Source organism: Cygnus olor, chromosome 12, assembly GCF_009769625.2.
Source record: "Cygnus olor isolate bCygOlo1 chromosome 12, bCygOlo1.pri.v2, whole genome shotgun sequence".
Classification (NCBI taxonomy): Eukaryota; Metazoa; Chordata; class Aves; order Anseriformes; family Anatidae; genus Cygnus; species Cygnus olor.
Window position 1 is genome coordinate 2205920 of NC_049180.1, and position 19325 is coordinate 2225244.

The 19325-nt window shown below is 37.1% G+C and overlaps 1 protein-coding gene across 1 annotated transcript in view; it reads right to left on the minus strand.

Annotated features, from left to right (window-relative positions):
* LOC121076880 (BTG3 associated nuclear protein) overlaps nt 1-19325 on the minus strand; it is a 147190-nt gene that overhangs the window by 100308 nt on the left and 27557 nt on the right. The window contains 3 exon segments of the mRNA XM_040571514.1: nt 11302-11500; nt 12393-12478; nt 12481-12515. Of these exon segments, the coding sequence (XP_040427448.1) occupies nt 11302-11500; nt 12393-12478; nt 12481-12515 (320 nt within the window).

A 19325-nucleotide genomic window follows, 5' to 3' on the forward strand; every position in this document is an offset into this window, starting at 1 on the left:
AAGAACAACATCCAGTACACTATTTCAGTGTTCACTGACACAGACCATTTGGATTGATTTCTACATTTGCTCTTTGTGGAGTAAAACACAAAACTTCCCGACTTGGGAGTCGCTCAGTCCTTCCACACCAGAGCTTTATAGAATTTTCTTGCCATTTCACTACTTTCAGAATGGTAAAAATGTGAAAAGAAAAAAGAACACATTCAATTCCATTATTTATCTTTCATGAAATGCCTTTAAAGTGGAGTTTTATGGTATATACAATGTCACAAGTTCCCATTTTCCATAACCTTTCTAGTCACTTAGAAGTGACACAATTCCAACAGATGAGCCCTTTTCATATTGAACAGGACGCCCAAGCAATCAGCATCTTTGTTTCCAAGAGCAGGTATAGGTTAAGCAGCCTACATTGTACTAGACTACAAGCCAAAAATATGCAGTAAAATATAACATAAAAGCAACTCGAACACAAAGAACACTTTTTCAACATGACCTTCAGGTGGAGTCATACCACATGTCGGATGCAAGTTTATTGCAATGAATACTGACAGTAGGAAGCAAATGTTGGATTATGCAATACCGACGTATCATTGAAAATAACAGATTGTCAGCTGCAATAATGTGTAAGAAAAATATTTATCACTGATACATGTAGCAGCTAGTCCCTCAAACTTTTTTTCTGTTGAAATCAGAACTTAATGCTGTTCTGGATATATTTTTATACACTTGCACTTTTATATATATGTGTGCGTGTATATATATATATATATATATATATATATATATAAATAAAAACTTGCACCACCCTTTTTATTCTCAACTATGTGATAGGGCACACTAGTGGTTTTCTGTTCACAGTACCAGGTGCCATCTGAAGAACAAGGTGGTTCCCATTAATTACGATTTGTTTTGAATGCACTGTGTCTGGCCTCACCACAAGTCTGGTTAACATTATCAGGGAAAATAACATTCTGCTCCTGAAGACAAATTGACCGTTTGATAAAAATTTGGACAGAGCTGGCAAGCAAAGATGTCACTGGATAGAAGTGAAAGTTTTTCCAAAAAAAAAAAATAAATAAAACTGGGAAGCCTGCATAAAAGATTGTACTTGCCATCAAAATCTTACTACCTTACCAATTCACGCACTTACTATTAGTTATAAGTTACTAATACTTACGGAACACCTTTCATTGCAATCCTGTTTAACGAATGCTATCAACCTACATGAACCAAAGATTTTGCTAAATAATCAGTTGGTTTTTTTTTGTTCTGTTGTATTTTTTTACTGGCGCCAAGTCCAGACATACTGTTTTTACCACATGCAACCATCCTTTTTTTTTGCTAGCAGCCTGGAAAAAAAGACACTATCTTGTTATTCGGACCTACGAATACAGGCTCCACATGAAATTCTCTCCTGTATTTCAATCCTGCTTCAAAAGCCTCAACTGAATGCTCCTTTTTGCCTCTACATCCTGCAGCAGAAATACAAGTTATCTTTAAAAAAAAAAAAAAAAAAAAAAGCTTGTGTGAAATTACCAGTGTTCTTTACACATATCTACTCATTGTTTACTCCAACTCTTCGATTCAGCCCAAACTAAACCAGTTTGAATGTCATGTAACTCATTTTCCTATGTTAGAGTGCAGTCTTCTAAATGAAATTCTTTCTGTCAAACTGACTTGTGAAACAATAGCAAAATGCTGATGGTAATGAGAGACTGATGATTCAGAAGAGCGTGGTAACCTAACAAAAATTCTGACTACTATATATGTATGTGCAGTCTTTTCCCCACCTCCCTCCTTCACATACATTTTAGGTTGCATATACAAATATATAAGTAACCATCGCCCAAGCCTTAAAAGCTGAGATTCAGATCGCTTTACAATCTTTTTTTTTTTTTTTAAACTAGTGGAACTTGCATGTAAAGTTAAACATGGTTCTGCTGTCTCACTGCAGCTACCTGAGGGCACAAAAGCTAAAACACTCTTTATCATATACGAAATTATTATTCATACCAAGCTGTCAACACATCTGGCACTTGGCATACAAGTATGATGAGATTGACACCAAAAATGAGAAGAGGAAGTACAGTGCCAGTTATGAGGGAGGCAGAACCACTCTGAACAAGCGGAGTGGTACAGGAGAAGAGAGACTGAATAGGGAAAGAGACAAAAAGACATGGAGTTTGATGGAAGTTCGCTCTGAGCAATTATTTAGTATATAAAAACACTATTGATTAAAGCGATGCCATTTGAAGCTTATAGCACTCAAACCTCCTTTTATGTTTACTGCCATGGTTCTTTAAGTGAATTACCAGGCATTATATTAAATATCCAGATAGAATCTAGATGAGTCAGGTTATTTAGTACATGCACTGTAAGGGTCAGATACCGAGTCAGGACTCCACAAGGCACTGTACAACCACACACAGCACTACAGCTGCTTCTACTCTTTAGAGACTACCAAAAGGCAAATAACATATGAAGAGCTGGGGAGGAAGAATACAGTCAAATAATACATTTTTCTTAAAATCATCAAGCATAAATGCACACGTTCATCTGCACACCAGTATAAACATACCCCTTTTTGTTTTGCCCTGCAGCATTTTTCTTCCACTTATTTTCCTAATGGCCTCGTTACCCCACTTAAACTCCGGCATTCAAGATGCACGCTGGAAAGGAGCTACACTTTGTGCCTATGTGCTATGAGGAAAGGTACCTCGCATTTCTGTATGCCACATATTGTACCATCCAAGAAGTGGCTCTTGATCGTTTCTACTTCAAGTGTTAAAAGTCCTGATATTTCTATCTGATTTGCTCTCCGTACTCAGAAATTCATTTCAATGACAGACAATCTAAGTTTCTAACTCCTTTTCACTGTTTTTCCAAGATCTGAAAATTTGCCTTTATCTCCGTTCTGCCGAATCCAGACTAGTTTGCTTTTCAATGCCATTTTCAATTATTATTTTTTTTTACTGTATTAAGTCCATTTCTTTTATCTCACAACACAGCTGACCATTCCCGTAGTTTCAGCAAGCACTTGCGAGGAGATGAGAGGGAGGAGGCTGGGGCTGCTACGCAAACAAGCACCATTACGGAAACAGTACAAGGGAGCTTTAAGGTTAGTATCAAAACCCTATGTCCAAAGAACAATAGCCAGACAAGAGTCACTGTGGATTTCGGGCTTGCTTTATGTGTGTTTTCCCATGTCAGGAGGTGGCAGACCCTTCACTGTTACTCACGTCTTTCCACTGGGACACGTTCCCCTAGTCCGACACAGGAGCACTAGTGGTAAGACAAGAAGCAAAGCTAGGCTCCGCTCTCTCACTAGGTGTTGTCAATCATTCCTTTAAAACAAAGAAAGACAAAATAAAACACCTGCCCACATAAATATTTGAATTAACACGTTCCATTCTTCGGCGTAGCTGTGTTTATTTTACTAGCAAGGCGGGTGCAAGCCTCGCATTTGTAGCAGAGAAAAAATGACTCTGCTGCAGTAGAAAGGCAGAAAAAATGACAACCTCAAAACAAAAATAAACCCGTTTCTAGAGAAATTAAGTAATATTTTGGCTGATGTGCAGAAGACACAGCATCTTTTTAAATAAACTTTTGTCAATTAGATTGAGTCATTTGCCCCTGCAAGAGTTCATGGGTAGTGATTAACTGAGAGAATACAGAGCACAGACTTTATTAACTAATGATCGTTAGTTAAAAGCAGGTTTAGGCAATAGAGTGACAATCATGCTATATGGTAACATCCAAATCTACCTCTGTGACTTATAGCTTGTACTAAAAAAAGGTAAAAGAGCTAACTTTAAAGCTACGCTCACCAAAATCTCAGCACAAAGAGCAGCTGAGACACTGGGCTGTGGCAATAAGCAGGGTGCAACACATGCAACCGTGTTACATCTGAAAGCCCAGGTATAAAACTGGAGTTCTTCACCCAACTTTTCATAATGGAAACATAAGAAAAATTTAGCCGGAAGAATCTCACACATGGCACAAAGGGTTTGGTTAACAGAGACACAGTGCCAGTTAGCCTCTAACCGTTCTGGTTGGAGGAGTGGTATGCTATGCCATGACAGAGTCTGAAAATATATCCTGCACTCATGTTTTCTTCTGTTTTCTTTGATACACAACACACAGCAAGGAAGCACATGCCTGTGCATGTAATACCAAAGCATGCTGTCTCAGCAAGTGCTATGGTGTGCACAGAAGCCTCAGCCTAACATCAGTGAAATTACTCGTTTGTTAAAAACAAGGCCTCAATTTTAGTATATGGTTAAATCTGAGACAGAATTACGAGATAAACTTACTGTATAGCTCATGGAAGGCCAGAGAATTTATTTAACAGAAGTAGAAAGTACGGACTATGTGATCAGCTGTCATTTAAAATGATCAGCTAAAAAAAAATGGGATAAAATTGAGGAAATTTAAATCCATGGATTTTAGAAGTTGGTTTTAAACACTTAGAGAAAGCGTTTCATGTCAGCAAATCATATCTAATTTAGTTTCCCCACTTTGTTCGTTGCCTCTTTGCTATATTTAACTTCACACAGGGGACCAGAGTGTTAATGCCAAACATCACCAAGAGAGACACCTGAAAGAAACCACGATTCATGTGGTTGCTCCCAACAATCCTAAAAATCAAAGCAATTCAATTTCTATAGTTTTCTTTGGCTTTAGAAAGTCACTGAAGTTCTTAAGATCTGATCAGTGTCTTCACACCAGCAATATATAATATTGTTTTAAGGTGTTACATGTTTGCTCTGAAAACTCATTCCCATTGTCTGTATCTGGTCATAAGGAGCCCAGCAGGAAGAGCAGAAGTGCTGCAAGTGATAATATAAATACAGGATTTGATCTTAACAGTGAACTGAAAATCCCATAGACTGATTAGTCTTGGCCACTTAAAAGTAGCTGTTTGGAATCACACTTGGAAACATGCGAGCTCTATTTAACACTACTATTGTAAAATAACTATTGTAAAATAACGTTTCACATGCAAAGTTGAAGAGACAGATTGTGACTAAACCATTTTCTTTGGAAAAAAAATACTCATCCTTTAATTAGCACACTGTGTAGACCAGTCTTCCCTTTCCAAAAATGTGTTTACATTCTACTTCTAATTTTTTGGATGGTCTTAAAATGCACTAGAAGAATGTCAAGAAAGCAGATATGATACAAAACTATCACATATGGTGCCAAACATCTTATGTCCGTTTACCACGTGCAAAGTTCACTGAACCAAATGCTAAATGAATGGATCTTGATGTTTTATTTATATCAGTTAAAAACAGCTTTCAAGGAGCTGCTTAAGAGCTTTTTACATACTTGGACAGTGTGTTTCACATGCTAAGGACAGTATGTTTCTTTCTTAGTAATTTCAAAGTCTTGGCTTTAGCTTAGACATTTCAAGTAAGATTTGCTTTTAAGGCAGCATAGTAATGCTGAATGGGGCATTCTTATGCTACAAAGATGAGAGGTCCTACTTTCTTTCATATTAAAATAGGACAGTAACTCTATTGTCAAAGAAACAGATTTAAAAGGATAACAATGCGAATTGATGTTTCAGCAACAGATGCCTCCCCTTGTCTGTAAGTAGGTCACAGACCAGATATTTTAAAATGTTACCATACTCTGAATACGTAAAAGAAAAATACTATTATAATATTCCTATACCTTGAAACCCTTATATCTTGAAGCAATATATAGCACTAACCAAAATAATGCTCTCATCCTAATCCCTGGAGGACAGGTGTGCAAGTATAGAATAATCAGTGCCTTCAGATAGCTTATTATCAGAAGTATTTAACATTTGAGCTTTGTTGCTAGACTGAAACAGCTGTTTAAGTTACCATTTTTTCTGTACATAAACTGCAAAAAAAAAAATTACGAAAAAATACAATTTCTGTTTATACCAGTATTCTAATGGGAAATTTTGAAGAGTAAGTTCTTGCAATGTTAGCCAAATAAAATTCAAAACCTTCAGAGGAAACAGAAAACCATCCAACCACCACAAAACTAATTTATTGAGAAAATAGTAAATACTTTTGGACATTATCATTCTTTGCTTTCTGCTGTTTGCACAGATTTAGTAAAATAGCAAAACTACTATTTAGCACAAGCTCAAGAGTCATCAGAAAGAGCTCTTCACAAACTGCTAAGTGTGATCTTTTACGTATGAATACCATGCAGTTCAAATGAGAAATCACAAGTAAGCAATGACCCACACTTTGACTGTTTCCTATAAATCCAAGTGCACAATACTCTTAAATCACAAACAATTGTTGTGGAAGGTACTATGAAGTTTAAAAAAAAAAAACACAACCCTGAAATTTTATAACCCAGAGTAATGCGTAGATTACAGAGGTGCATGGGTAACAATCAGATGGTAGGCACCAACAAAAGAGAGGTAACAGTACAGCGATACCTTACCCCTTGCTAAGTTTCTGTAAAATACCATGGGGAAAAGGCAATGTTACGAATAACTACTGTGGACAGTAATGCATATATAGCTATAATGAGCTCCTCCTAAGGAAGAGAAGTGAAGAAAAACAAAGTCTTTCTAAGAACATTGTGAGAACAGTCCGTCATCTACAATTGAGCAAGTGAGAGTAACCCTACACTGTGACTGGGAGATGGCCAAAACAAGGCCCTCCTTCATAACTAGAGTGCCACGGAGCGGCACAGGATGCAAGATGATGTCGGGGTTAAAATGACAAGTTTGGAAAATCATATTTGTAACAGCTTTCTGAATATAAGGCCAGAGAGGAGGCCGTACGGTAAGTAAGATGGGAGGTAACCAGAACTTTGGAAAAGCAACTTATTTCCACCTCAGATGTTACCTATTAAAGAACATGAAAGGTTCCATTTGAGTGTTGATCATTTGAAAATTCTACTCTCCATTCTTTACAAAGCTTACTGCTCATACTTACTCAATCTTGCTTTTCTTCACCTAATGTTAACAGTCTGCAGTTTAAAAACTTCAGATAAATATATTTGAGAATGTCAGAATATTTTTTAACAGATTTGTGGTGAGTATGAAAGTGCACCATGGCTGCCAGGTTATAGCTTAGTCATCTGAAAACCAACCCTTGACAGGATTACTGCCATATACCAGTACTAGAAATTCATTAAAATCAGAAAATAATATAGGTACTTAATATCAGAGGTTTAAAACTTCTGTAATTTAAAACTACTGTGGATCTAATGTTCTTCTTGGTATTAGTTTCTGCGGTAGAAGACAAAAATCCAGAAGAACGCAACAGTATTGGAACCAAGTTTTCATGAAGAGAGGACTATACCTGAGGCCTCTACTTACACATAATCACCCAGTACTGATACCTTCAAGAAATATGAAGACCTAAAGAATCTATTCACAACATAAGTTCTGTGTAAGAACACGGAATATCAGTTGTAGCATTTAGGTTGGTGAAATCCAATCCAGAGTCTCTACAGACCTTTATAAATGCACAAGAATTCTAGAAAGCACAGAAAAATAGTCTTCTCTCAAAGTAACGAACACTTTGAACTTTCCCTTCTATTTACCACCCTCATTATGAAGGAAGTAAACATCTGAAAACTGAAGAGGCAAATAGGAAATAGTGTCACCACATCATTAAATCACATGACAAATTCCCATCCAAGCATTCAAAAAAAAGTCAGCATGTTTAGTGTATAAAAGTTAATGGCTCCTCCCACTCCAAACCTTCATCAATGAACTTAATGAAATCACTTCCTCTATTTTCACTTTTCATAATTCATAGTAAAATGGAGGGTGCCTCTGGCCTAAGTCACCACACTTTGGCCTGCCTGAGAAGCCATCACCTCCATTCCAATCACAGGAAAACAGATGGATAAACTATTTACACACACAACTAAATGATTATAAACACAAATAGACAAACACGTTTGTTTTTTTAAAACAGTTCCTTAAGATCTACAACAGCTGATTACAAAACAGCATGCGCAGAGACCACAAAGCCCAAATGATGATGTTTCTAAATGTTCTTCATTAATCAGTTGCTCATTGTTTTAAGCCTAATTAGAAAACTCAAGATACAAAGAGCACAACTTTGTTTAAACTGGGAATAAGCTGTATCAAAACTACAGTGAAAACATATTCATGTCAAAATTCACTGCACTTTCAAAAAGAGCCAAAATACACATCCATCAGTTGTTGACAGTTCCTTGAAACAATTCTTAGTGATACATGTTTGTTTCTTATTCCATTTAACGAGAAAGATGTTTAATCCATGCTGGGAACAAAAAGTTAGGACAACGAACAAGAAAACTTCCATGAATTTTTAAAACAGGTTTCCTCCAGATTGAAGAAAAACCCTACAGTACCTCAGGAAACATAGAATGAAAATGATCGTTTTCGCTATTACATTGTTTTCATCTACGAAGTCTTTCAGAAAGCCAACCTCTGTCCAAGTTGTTAGAAGATACTTGCCACAGTAAAGTATTTTGTTTTAGAAGTTTGATGTGTCATGCTGTAACTCATATTTGGTTTTATTTTTTCCTCCAGAAAACATTATGCTAAAGCCGAGATGTTCATGTATTTAGAAAATGGCTATTACACAAAAGACTTCTACGAAACATGGGAACAACACCAAGAATTGGGCCCCCATGCATTTTATTAATTAAACAAACTGTATTAATAGTTATATTGCCTTTCTATTCCTGAAAAATAAGATTTTCTAAACTACCAAACGAGATTAAATGCTTTTTGAAAACAGCCAGCAGAGAGCAAATGATGCATTTATATAAATCTATTAACTAAATTCTGAAAATACCCACAGGTTAATGCCACGTTCAAGGTCAGCTAAAGACACTCTACAAATCTAGCTTCGTTTGCTTTCTAGACACAAGACAACAAGTGGGATTCGTACTGAGAAAAGGGCTGAAGTACGCCATTCTCATCCCTCGTATTTTAGGACCAATTGAGATTCCTTTGAGCAACCCAAAGGCATTCAGAATTCTTTCCCAGACAATGAAAGCAAACTGATGGGTGCTGTAACGTTTTGCCTTTTACTGCTGAAGGAAAACAAGTCTGCACAACAGACCTATTATTCTTCATCACGTTCCTTTATTAATAATTTAATTTGTGACATACTGCAGGCTAGTTTGCTTAGCATTCCTTCTGTGCAAGCAGTCCTCTCTCCTCTTCACGAGGGCAAGAAGAGGTAAGTGTGGGGGATTACTAATCTGATTTCTCAAAGCATTCATCAATCTCAGAGAGGTTTCTAATGGATGACTGTTCTAAAGGTCTGAAGAAAAATCAGATCTGAAGACTTTAATGGTATAGCTGTTTCTGCAAAATTTACATATACAACAATCGTATAAAACGCTAACATCACATTTTGTCTGTGCAAATCTGTGCCAAACAACCAAGTCAAAAAGGGCATTATAAAACAAATACCCTCCTAATGTTAGAAACTTTGCTCCTGACATAGCTGACGCAGAGCTGTATGAAATATTAACAGACTCCACAAAGAGTACATTTCATATAAGAAGCCCTGACATTCAGGCATGAAGGTACCAAGTATACTCAGTTTCCACTTGGGATATTCATTTGCTGAATAAAATTACTTGAACATTCCTCAATCTTCCTTATTTTAAATCTAAGTCAACACAGGCAGTGTTAAAGTATGATTATCCACGTGAAAGTTGCAAAGTATTTTCCTCTCTAGAAGCATACGGTTTTCAACCTCACACAGCTTTAAGTTACAAAATAAACCTTAAAGAACAGTTCTGCTATAAATACTGAGCTATACATATGCTTTATAGAGTTACAAATACAGCATATTCCGATGTTGCTGTGAATATCAGATTTCTCTCAGAAATCCATCAGATTTCATTAAAATTTCACTAAGTACATTCCAGGAAACAAAAATCTTGATAAATCTTACTTCAATTTCCATTAAAATAATAGAGGATAATAATTTGCATTACCTTGAGCAGTATCTGCACCATAATAATTTTCATCATTTATATTTTGTGCTATTCATCCTCCCCTATCAGTCACATTAAAGCAGCAAAAATAAAAATAAAAAATTTGAAAACCTACTTATTCATCCTTCTCTCTGCCTCCTCCAAAGAAATATAATGTGCTTTTACTGGTCCCATTACTGGCACTCAAGCACAGAAAGCAACAACTATTTCCAAAGATCTCAGTGAGCATGCCTCTGCAGCCAGCTCCTATAACCAGAGTGTTCTGAATTAGTTCCACAAACTCAGGAACAATGCAAGGAATAGTTAGATAAAATAGACAAAACAAAGAGGGTCAAAGAACCAAAAATATTGCTAGTAATGTCTTCTGACTGCTGCTTCCACTTGACCAGTACAACTCACACCTTCCCCACACTGGTTTCACCAATTTGGGAGAAAATAGGTAACTAAAAGACAGCTTGTAAAAATGAACATTTTAGGATTTCCCAGTTATCAGACATCGATCAAAACTTGACCACAGAGAACTTCCAACTATTCCCTAAGCCTATGAAGCAGATAATTTAGACTAAATCCATCTGATTGCAGAAAGCACAGAATAAATTTCTTCATGTGATATGTTCAAATTAATTGTAAAACAATTTATCATAAGTTCTTTTCATCTAAAATTCAGCGTCTCTTATCCCATCTTGTTTGTGACTGAAACATACAGTAACATTCATTTCAGTATTTCCAACCACATATAAGGAAATATCTTTATAAGGCTAATCTAAATTTTTTAGATTTCACTAAAAGTGATTTCTGTGTCCAAAGTCCTAAAGTAGAAGTTTCAGAAAGAAGAGATACTACACACTATCCTGTTGAGTATTCATATGAATTTCCTTATAAAATTGTTTACAGTTGCTAAAAAACTGCTTTACATTAATAAGAATTATAAGAGTAGACTGTATTACAAGTTACAGGAGCAGATGGACTAGTAGTACTATTTCCCAGAGAAGGCATTTGTTTTTCTGTAACGACATGGTGTTAGGAAATCCTACAAGGCTGCATGTCTTAATTAGAAGGCTTTAAAATACAAAGCTACGCTGCTATAGTGAGGCAAACTTATTTTAATTTTACAAGTGATTTTAATTAACTATTTGCTTATAAAGCTGGTATAAATATATATATATATATATATATATATATATATAAATTCAGTTTATTAGTCAGTCCTATCTAATGCTTGTTGTACTGCCTACCCACGCAAGGTTGGATTTGTGATGCAATCTCTGAAGCTCCCAGTTGAATCTTAGTTCGTTCCCCACCACATGACTTTGCTCAAGTAGCCTTATACTTAGATAAGCATACCTTCAGAGTTCAGTGTAATAAGGGTCACATTGTTCCCGATACTTTGGCTTCCTAATTGTCCACTGTTGGAAACTGAGTCACTGGCCTCAGAGCCACTCTCTCCATCTTCATTGTGACTGTCATCATGCCCTGGGACTTTCACCACTATTGTGTTCTGCCTACGTCCAGGAACAGCCACTATGGAAAAAAAAGTATGAGACTTCGGGAAAACATAATCCTTGATCAGGAAAGAAATCATTATAAGGGAATTAAAAACACTATCTGACAAAATTAATTGTATTATAAAAGAGTATTCCTTTAGCAAGCCTTCTCCTGTTTATAACTATGGCCTATCCAAAAAAATAAAATTGAAGGAAATAAAGAAAAAAAAAGTTTAGGTGCACCATCAATAGAAATTGATGCAAATTGATGCAAATTGTCCCAGCCCCGTGTGCAAAAGTTAATCCAATAGTTAAAACAAACATATTATTTAAGAAAATTGTCTAACCAGGATCTCCAGTTCCACTTACTTTAAAATTTCCTTTAGATAGTGCAAAATTTAACAAGCCTCACTCAGCTGCTGTGCATTCTTTATTCAGTTGGTTAGAAACAGGATATTGGCACATCCTCAAGTGATTATGCGTCCATGTAAAAAAATATGTAGCTATAGGCACTCTTTCAGTTGTCAGCTCTCAACTAACACTGAACTAATCCCAGATCCTCCAAAATGTTCTCTGCACATCAACAGTGAAGCATTGCTCTGTATCTTTACTGCTGATACGGGGTCCCCAGGCAGCACTGTCAGCGGGATGCATCAATCAGAACCTGAATTTATTCTATTTCCACCACACCATTGCTTAAAACATTCCTCATTTCCCTTGGAATTGCTGCAGACTGCTACTGATCTGTCAAAGGAGGGAGTGAAGGGAGAGAATTCCCATAACTCCTCCCTACGAAGAGCAGTAGAGGGAAATGGAGTTATTTAGCCTAGAGAAAAGGAAGCTCAGAGGAGACCTTATCACTCTCTACAACCACCTCATCCACAAGACTTGGCAGGGATAGGTTAATGGTTGGACTTGATGATCTTGGAGGTCTTTTCCAACCTATGATACTAACTTGCTAAGGATATTGTCCAGAGAATCCGGCTTGCTCAATGGCTCTTCCTGCCCGACCATCTTGGCTACAATTGAATTCTGCGGTCGTTGTTCAGTATTACTGTGGTCTGGGGGACAACACTACAAGACAAAAATCAGAGAGGAAAATGGAATGTAAAGGAGAAAACCTTTAAATAATACATTAACACAGTCTTATTGTTCACATAGCCTACTTAAAGAACAAGGTTTAGAGGCAGTCTCTGTTTTTCTCCCAGCACCGGTTATGTATCAAATGCTAAAGCTGGTAATCCATCGCATTTGACATCTGTATCACTTTAAGTACTCATAATTCTTTCAGAGGACGGACAGCTTCAATGGAATTATAAAAGTCCATGACCCTGGAAAAGTGATAAAGAATTCATCAACTTGAGATACACAGGAGGAAGGCTGCAAACCACAGCTTCAAAGAGCCACCAAATTCTTCTTTTCAAAGTCTGAAAGTGAGCATTTTACATATACTAAAGCCAACTTACACAGTAATGCAGCATTTTAGTGGGATAATTCCTAGAAAAAATGTGAAAGTATTTATTGCATAATCAGATAACGAGCTTAGTGTAAAAGCAGTATTGTTTGCCAGGGCTGGGGGCCTTGGGGCTTGGAAGAGAGGGTGGCATGGGGGCATCAGAGCAGAACAAGGACAGACTGTAACTTTAAATAATTACAAGACTAAATATTTCTTGTGTGCATTTCACATACAAAGAAAAAAAAAATCTAAAACAAACAACAGAAAAGCAGTTAGTGTGTGAAGCAGGGAGAAACCAAAATGCCTTCCCTATCACACGTGATGACAATGCAAAATAAAATAACCAGAGAAGTGTTGTACACAGAAAGAGCAGTAAGCCTACAATATAAAAAAAGTAAATACAAAGTAAATAATTTCTTCAGCGTGCAGTTTAGCGTTTAATTTGGTTTCAGGGATTACCACTATTACTCCCACACCACTACTCTAAGACATCGTTTTGATATTTAAGACTGTTTTTACTGTGGTCATGGTAAACTTACAGAGAGAAAGAACGTAGAACAAAAATTTGCATTTTAGTGACAGAGGCACCTTTCTTCTTTCTCTTTGCTTCACACAGTAAATAGTCCGCTAGTGTTTTTGCTGGTCCAACATCTCAAACAGAACTGAGGGCATTTATTTCTCTTAACTGTATTCCTTGGCTAATTGTCAAAACGCAAATACGAAAGACAAATTGAACAATCTGATGACAGCAACTCTGTTTATTCAGCTGCAACAGAACGCCTGCTTGCATGAATATTCATGGGTCTACATAAGACTAAGAGCTACAATACCCATCACTAAGGACTACAGAAAAGAAACTGTCATAAGAGCTAACAATTAATGGATCTCAGCTTTGGCTCAGCTAAAATGGCTAACCATGGTTTTTATGGATACAAAATGTCCAAGGGCCTTACTGCTCTGCTCCCCTCTTCCGGAAATTCTATCTGTTGCTAGTAACAAATGGGATTCCTTACGGAGTGCCAATGATCTGTTGGACTGCAAACCTCGTGAAGCTCTGGAAGATGTTTGTCTGATCATGGACAAGTACAGAGTGTACTATAGCTTTTCATGTGTATATGAAGTTCAAATTCTTAAGCAATAAATCGGTTGGGTTTTTTTTTTTTTAGTTTTATTTTAGTTGCTATCTGCAGTATAAGGGTTATGATGCTTTAATAGTCACCTTTCAACATGATTTCTTATTAGGAGAAAATATGTACGTTACTAGAGACTAAATTCTCGTACTTAAAAAAAAAAAAAAGGCAACTTCTATCTACTTTACCAGTATCAGCACCAAACATTTTAAGAAAGAAACGCACCAAATACTTGATAAATACCAATACGTGGCAGTGTTGGCAGTTCCCCCAGTCTAGCAGCAATCCATGTTCTCATTACATTTCCCAAATTGCCCGAATAACTTAAAGTTTTTACAGGCCAGTTTAAAATGTTCAAAAATGTTATACTTCCTTTTAGACATTGTTCTTATCACCATCTTTCTCCCAATCATTTCTGAGTGCCTTTTTTAAATGTCACTTACCCAAGCTCATTTTTACATGAGCACACTGAATAATTAATTGCATCTGTAGAAATAAATTCAATAAAATTTCATTTACAAACTCCCCTCAGCTTTTGTTCATATTAAGTTTATATTTGGAAAAAAAATCTTAGCACTTAAAATTGACATTAAATTAAGAAAAAGGTGTTTTTCTTGTTGTTGTTTCGTTGTTGTGTTTTTTTTTTTTTAAAGAGCATTCATTTTTTAAGGAAGACAATCTGGAGAGTTAAGCCAGATGGCATATAGCTAATTTAGACTAATTCAGAATGAGGAAGTACTTTACTATAAACCACCAGCACAGATTTATCAGCTCTTCAATGCATCAATGTATGTTTCAAGCTTGCTTGCTTAAATTCATAAACTTTTTTTTTTGTTTTAGGGGTAAATTTGAAGAGAAAAACATCCATGAAGACACCGGCTCCCCTCTAAGCATTAACCTTTCCTAGTTAGTAGAATAGATTGAGAGTACAAACCCACCACCACAGTTGTTTGGGGAGGAGCCACTAAGAAAACATACCATTTTACTGACACTTATTTTCCTGGCTAAACAGCACAAAGGCAAAAACAGACACCACAAACACAAGGAAAATCTCTGTAACAGGACGCAGCAACTGCCAACTTGTCCATCAATTGTTTTACATTTGGAAACGAACAGAAACGAACAAGTTGTAAGGATTCGGAGAATCCATAAACCAGTTTGGAGAGAGAACTGAGTCACAAAGCACAGTGGTTGAGAATAGCTAAAATAAACATCCACTTGGAGATGTTCAACACAGCACAATACATCTACAAGCACTAACTGATCTTTCTCAGGGATTAACCTGAGTAGGAACTCTACATCTGGTTTCAAAATAACTGAATGAAGTTTCTTGTCTATTACCAGGAATCATTAGGGGGTGGATAAAACATCTCCTGTGCTCTGTATCTACTAACACACAGGCTCTAGTAAATAAAAAAAAAAAAAAAAATCAATTCCATTTTGATCCTAAAGGAGAATTAATTTCTTATGTTTAATGCTTAATTCTGAAAAATGATGCTTCCTCCAGGAGCGTGCACAAGGAGGATGCAGCAGCCTTTTCGTTCAGATCCTAAGTGTTAACCAAGGAACCATATTTCTGGTCCACGTTCTGCAAACAACAAGAAGGGCCACAGAAGCTGCTGACCAGTTCTGGCAATGAGGCATCATGAGGCCGAAATTTTTCAGAGCTGATGCTGTGAAACTTGAGCAGCTACTTCTCCGGAAGAAAAAGCAAGTAACAGTTGGGACCAACACAAAAAGGGGGCCATTATGCTTGCAAAAAGGAGAATTTCACAGTACTCCTTAGACTCCAGTTCCTACACAGGCAAAATGAATATCCACAACATTCCCTGCAGATACGGGAATGTGCTTCCCAGTAATTTTCCTGTTAGGTTTTCTATTCTCTGTTTTCAGATTTGTTTATTTTAAAGAGACAGCAACAAGAATCTGCTGAACATACACGGCTTTAAACAAGGAGTTCTATGTTAAGTCAAAACCCTGGGCCAACCTTAAACAATCCAGCAGAGGAAATCATTAAAACTTATTACAGCCTAATGTATCCTCATATTGGATTACTCTAATTTATTTTTTCAGACCCCATACTGAAGATAAATCAACTGTAATCACTACTTACGTACTAAAACACAGATAACGAAAATCATGGAGAAGGGGGAGGACAGCTTCTGATACTCAACCCGATCCCAAATGAAGCAGTTCTTTCTATCAGCGCTGCCAGTACTACACTCATGAAGATGATGGAAAGAAAATATTAAAAGGGGTCACACGGAGTGCTTCAGAAACCCAGTGCTGTTGCATAGGCTTCAGTAGTTTCCATTTATGTTCACATATTCCTTTCCCCATAAGCATTAGAACTTGGAGAGACTGTTCTTGGACACGACTTGGTAAAAACTTTAAAAGGCATGATACTTGTAGATAGATTTATATTTGGGGATTTTTTTTTTAAATGCCATTAAATAATCTGTTCAATTACTGGAGAAAATATTCCTAAAAGAATATATATGCCAGATAATGATTTTCAAGTGTGTATATTTAACCTCTGGCTTTTATTTTTTTAATATAAAAGAACTTTCAATCTTTTGTATAAGAGCATTCCTGCCAAAGGTAATTCTCAATATGGAAAAAACGCGTGAGTCAGATATGATCATTAGTCTTAACTCTTGGCATTTTTATTGCCAATAACCCATCAATCACATAGAGCGCAGCCAATGACATAAAAGAACTTGCAGCAATACCAAGATGACGATCTGCTCCTCTTCCCAGACGAGGTTTTCATTTAGGAGGAGAGAAAAATAAACCAGAAGGAACTAATTGGCGTTTCTATGTTCCACAAGGTACAAGATAAAAAGGGCTTCTCCAATGGATGCAAATGAGTTTCAGAAAAACACACTGAATTTCTCAGACAAGAGTTACTCTTCTTGTATCTCTGCACACACTAATATAGCCAGTTAACAGAGTATTTATAGCAGTCCTCAGCCAGTTAAAGAAAAGAAAGAGGAGAGTCCTCTCCTCAGACCATTTCTGAGTCCTCCTTGAGTATGTGAACTCTGCAAAACAGTAAAGACACCCTTGGAGACGAGCTCAGCTTAGGACATTCAACTAGCCAACAGCCTCCTGAACTGCTCTTTCCTGTCTGTCCATATATAAAGCTCTGCAGGCACTCCAACACCCACACCGTGTGCGCTGCGTATCTGTAAGGCAAGGCTCACGAGGTGTATTCTCACCTTCCTCTAGCGTATATATTAAAGGAGATGCAGAAGGAAAGGAGATGAGAAATGCAGAAGGTGGAGTTACTGCTGGCAAACTGCTTGTCTGAACACAGCCTTAAGGAAAGCAAGTCTGGGAAAGAGACCTTGAACACTAAGATTTTCCATTTTACTGCTGGAGACTGCCCTGTTCTGTTTGTTTGTTTTTTCTCTCTCTTACTAACACTTGCATTCATCGAGAACACCCACCCTGGATCTTTTTCATCGCCATTTAGGAAGATAACGTCACAATGGTTCTTCCTCTTCCACCTGTGCCTTTGCTTTCTGCACATAGTTACGACTCTCTACCCAAATAGGAATGAGAAGACTGACTTATTAATTTACAGTATGGTATACATGAAAAAAAAAAGAGAAAAAAAACAGAAAGCAGCAAGCATACACAAAATTACATTGGATTTACACCAAAAAAAGGAATGCAGCTCCTAATGTCCTAGAAGGGAGCCAACAACTCAATTATTCACCAAGATGAAGAACAGTAAGATATCCGCTATAGGATAGAGCACACGGTGGGGACACTTGACGGTTAAAGTTTTAATGTCCCTAAACCATCCAGTCACCTAGCCATAGCCAACTCCCAGAAAAGCAGCAGCATATCCATCATTTCAGTAACAGCTCAGTCGTCCAAAATTATCTTTGATTCTATGCATCTGGAATATCACAGAAGAGCAGACATTATAAGATAGCGTTAAGGATTAGGTCCCATACAAACACAAGCCAAAGTACACCAACCATCACAGGAAAGAGATTTGTGTATCTGAAAACCAAGAAGGCTGTAATCAATTTATAATAAAGACAAAGCAAATGGAGCATTTACTAAAACATACTGTTAACATTTTAAGATTTAATGCAATGAATTTCCAGCTCAAACATAAGAGCTAGACGTTTTCCAAGTCACAAAACACATCTCTGCAGAGCTTATGGTACTCAACCCTACCTACAGACAGCCTCTGAATTGGCTGACAGGCTGAAAGATGAATTACTGGGTTTAAGACCAATTTCATCAACCAATTTAAAAAGCTGTTAAAATCTGTTGTGGATTATTCTGTTCTGAGAAAAGCCACACTTGTATGACCAACTGTAATCATTCATAAACGCAAACATCCATTCCCACAGGCTCACCAGCTAACCAACAGCCAGACATTGCTACAAGAGACCCGAACAACCTACCTACCACTTCCAAATCCAGCTTGGTACTTTACAGGTGTCGTACAATCCGTATGCACATAGAAGCAACTCACACTTTTTTTAAACCAATTTCTCTTTTTTCCGAACAAAGACTGTAAAAATTAAATGCACAGTGAAAGACAGGCTCTGAAGAATCTTTGGACTAAGCAGATAAGGAAAAGCAGCAAAAAACAGTGCAGCCAGGCCATCTTGCAACCAACCTAGCTGAGACTGAAAAATACTGTCACCAGAAATGGCATTCGTCTTCTACTCTTAAGTACAGACTGGAAAGGACACGTCATGACTTATAATTAACAGGTTAATACGAGCCTCTTCAGAGATAAACGTACTCAAAGACGTAAGAAGCTAAGATCTTTTTCTTTCAGACAGTATAGAAGGAAATTTACAGCCGTTACCCTTCTTTGAGCCTTTATATCCTGAACCGCAGCTAGATAACGCAACCTGCTGGGGATTGTATTAACGAGAAACAAAACTGGGTGATCTCTAAGCAAATAAGCAGTCGTATTCCGTAACAAAGTATGTGAGCTTGACTGATCTTCAGCAAAGTCACAGTGAAAGAAATGATCTACTGCAGCCGCAGTACTAAAACAGAATTTACTACCTGGGTTAGCAAACACGACATGAAACAAACGCAAAGACTGAACTGACAGTCCACACAGAAGCAAGAGAAGGCAACGAAAGGCAGAAAGACTGAGAGCTTTAGCTCTGTGTTAGATATATGCTTAGTGGGATTTATAAACGTCACTAGGCAGGCTAGGCTTTTTGCTATCTGCACAGTTTAACACAAATACCTTCATGAATTTGGCCCCAAGATCAAGAATAATTCCAGGAATCTCTAAACCAAAGCAAA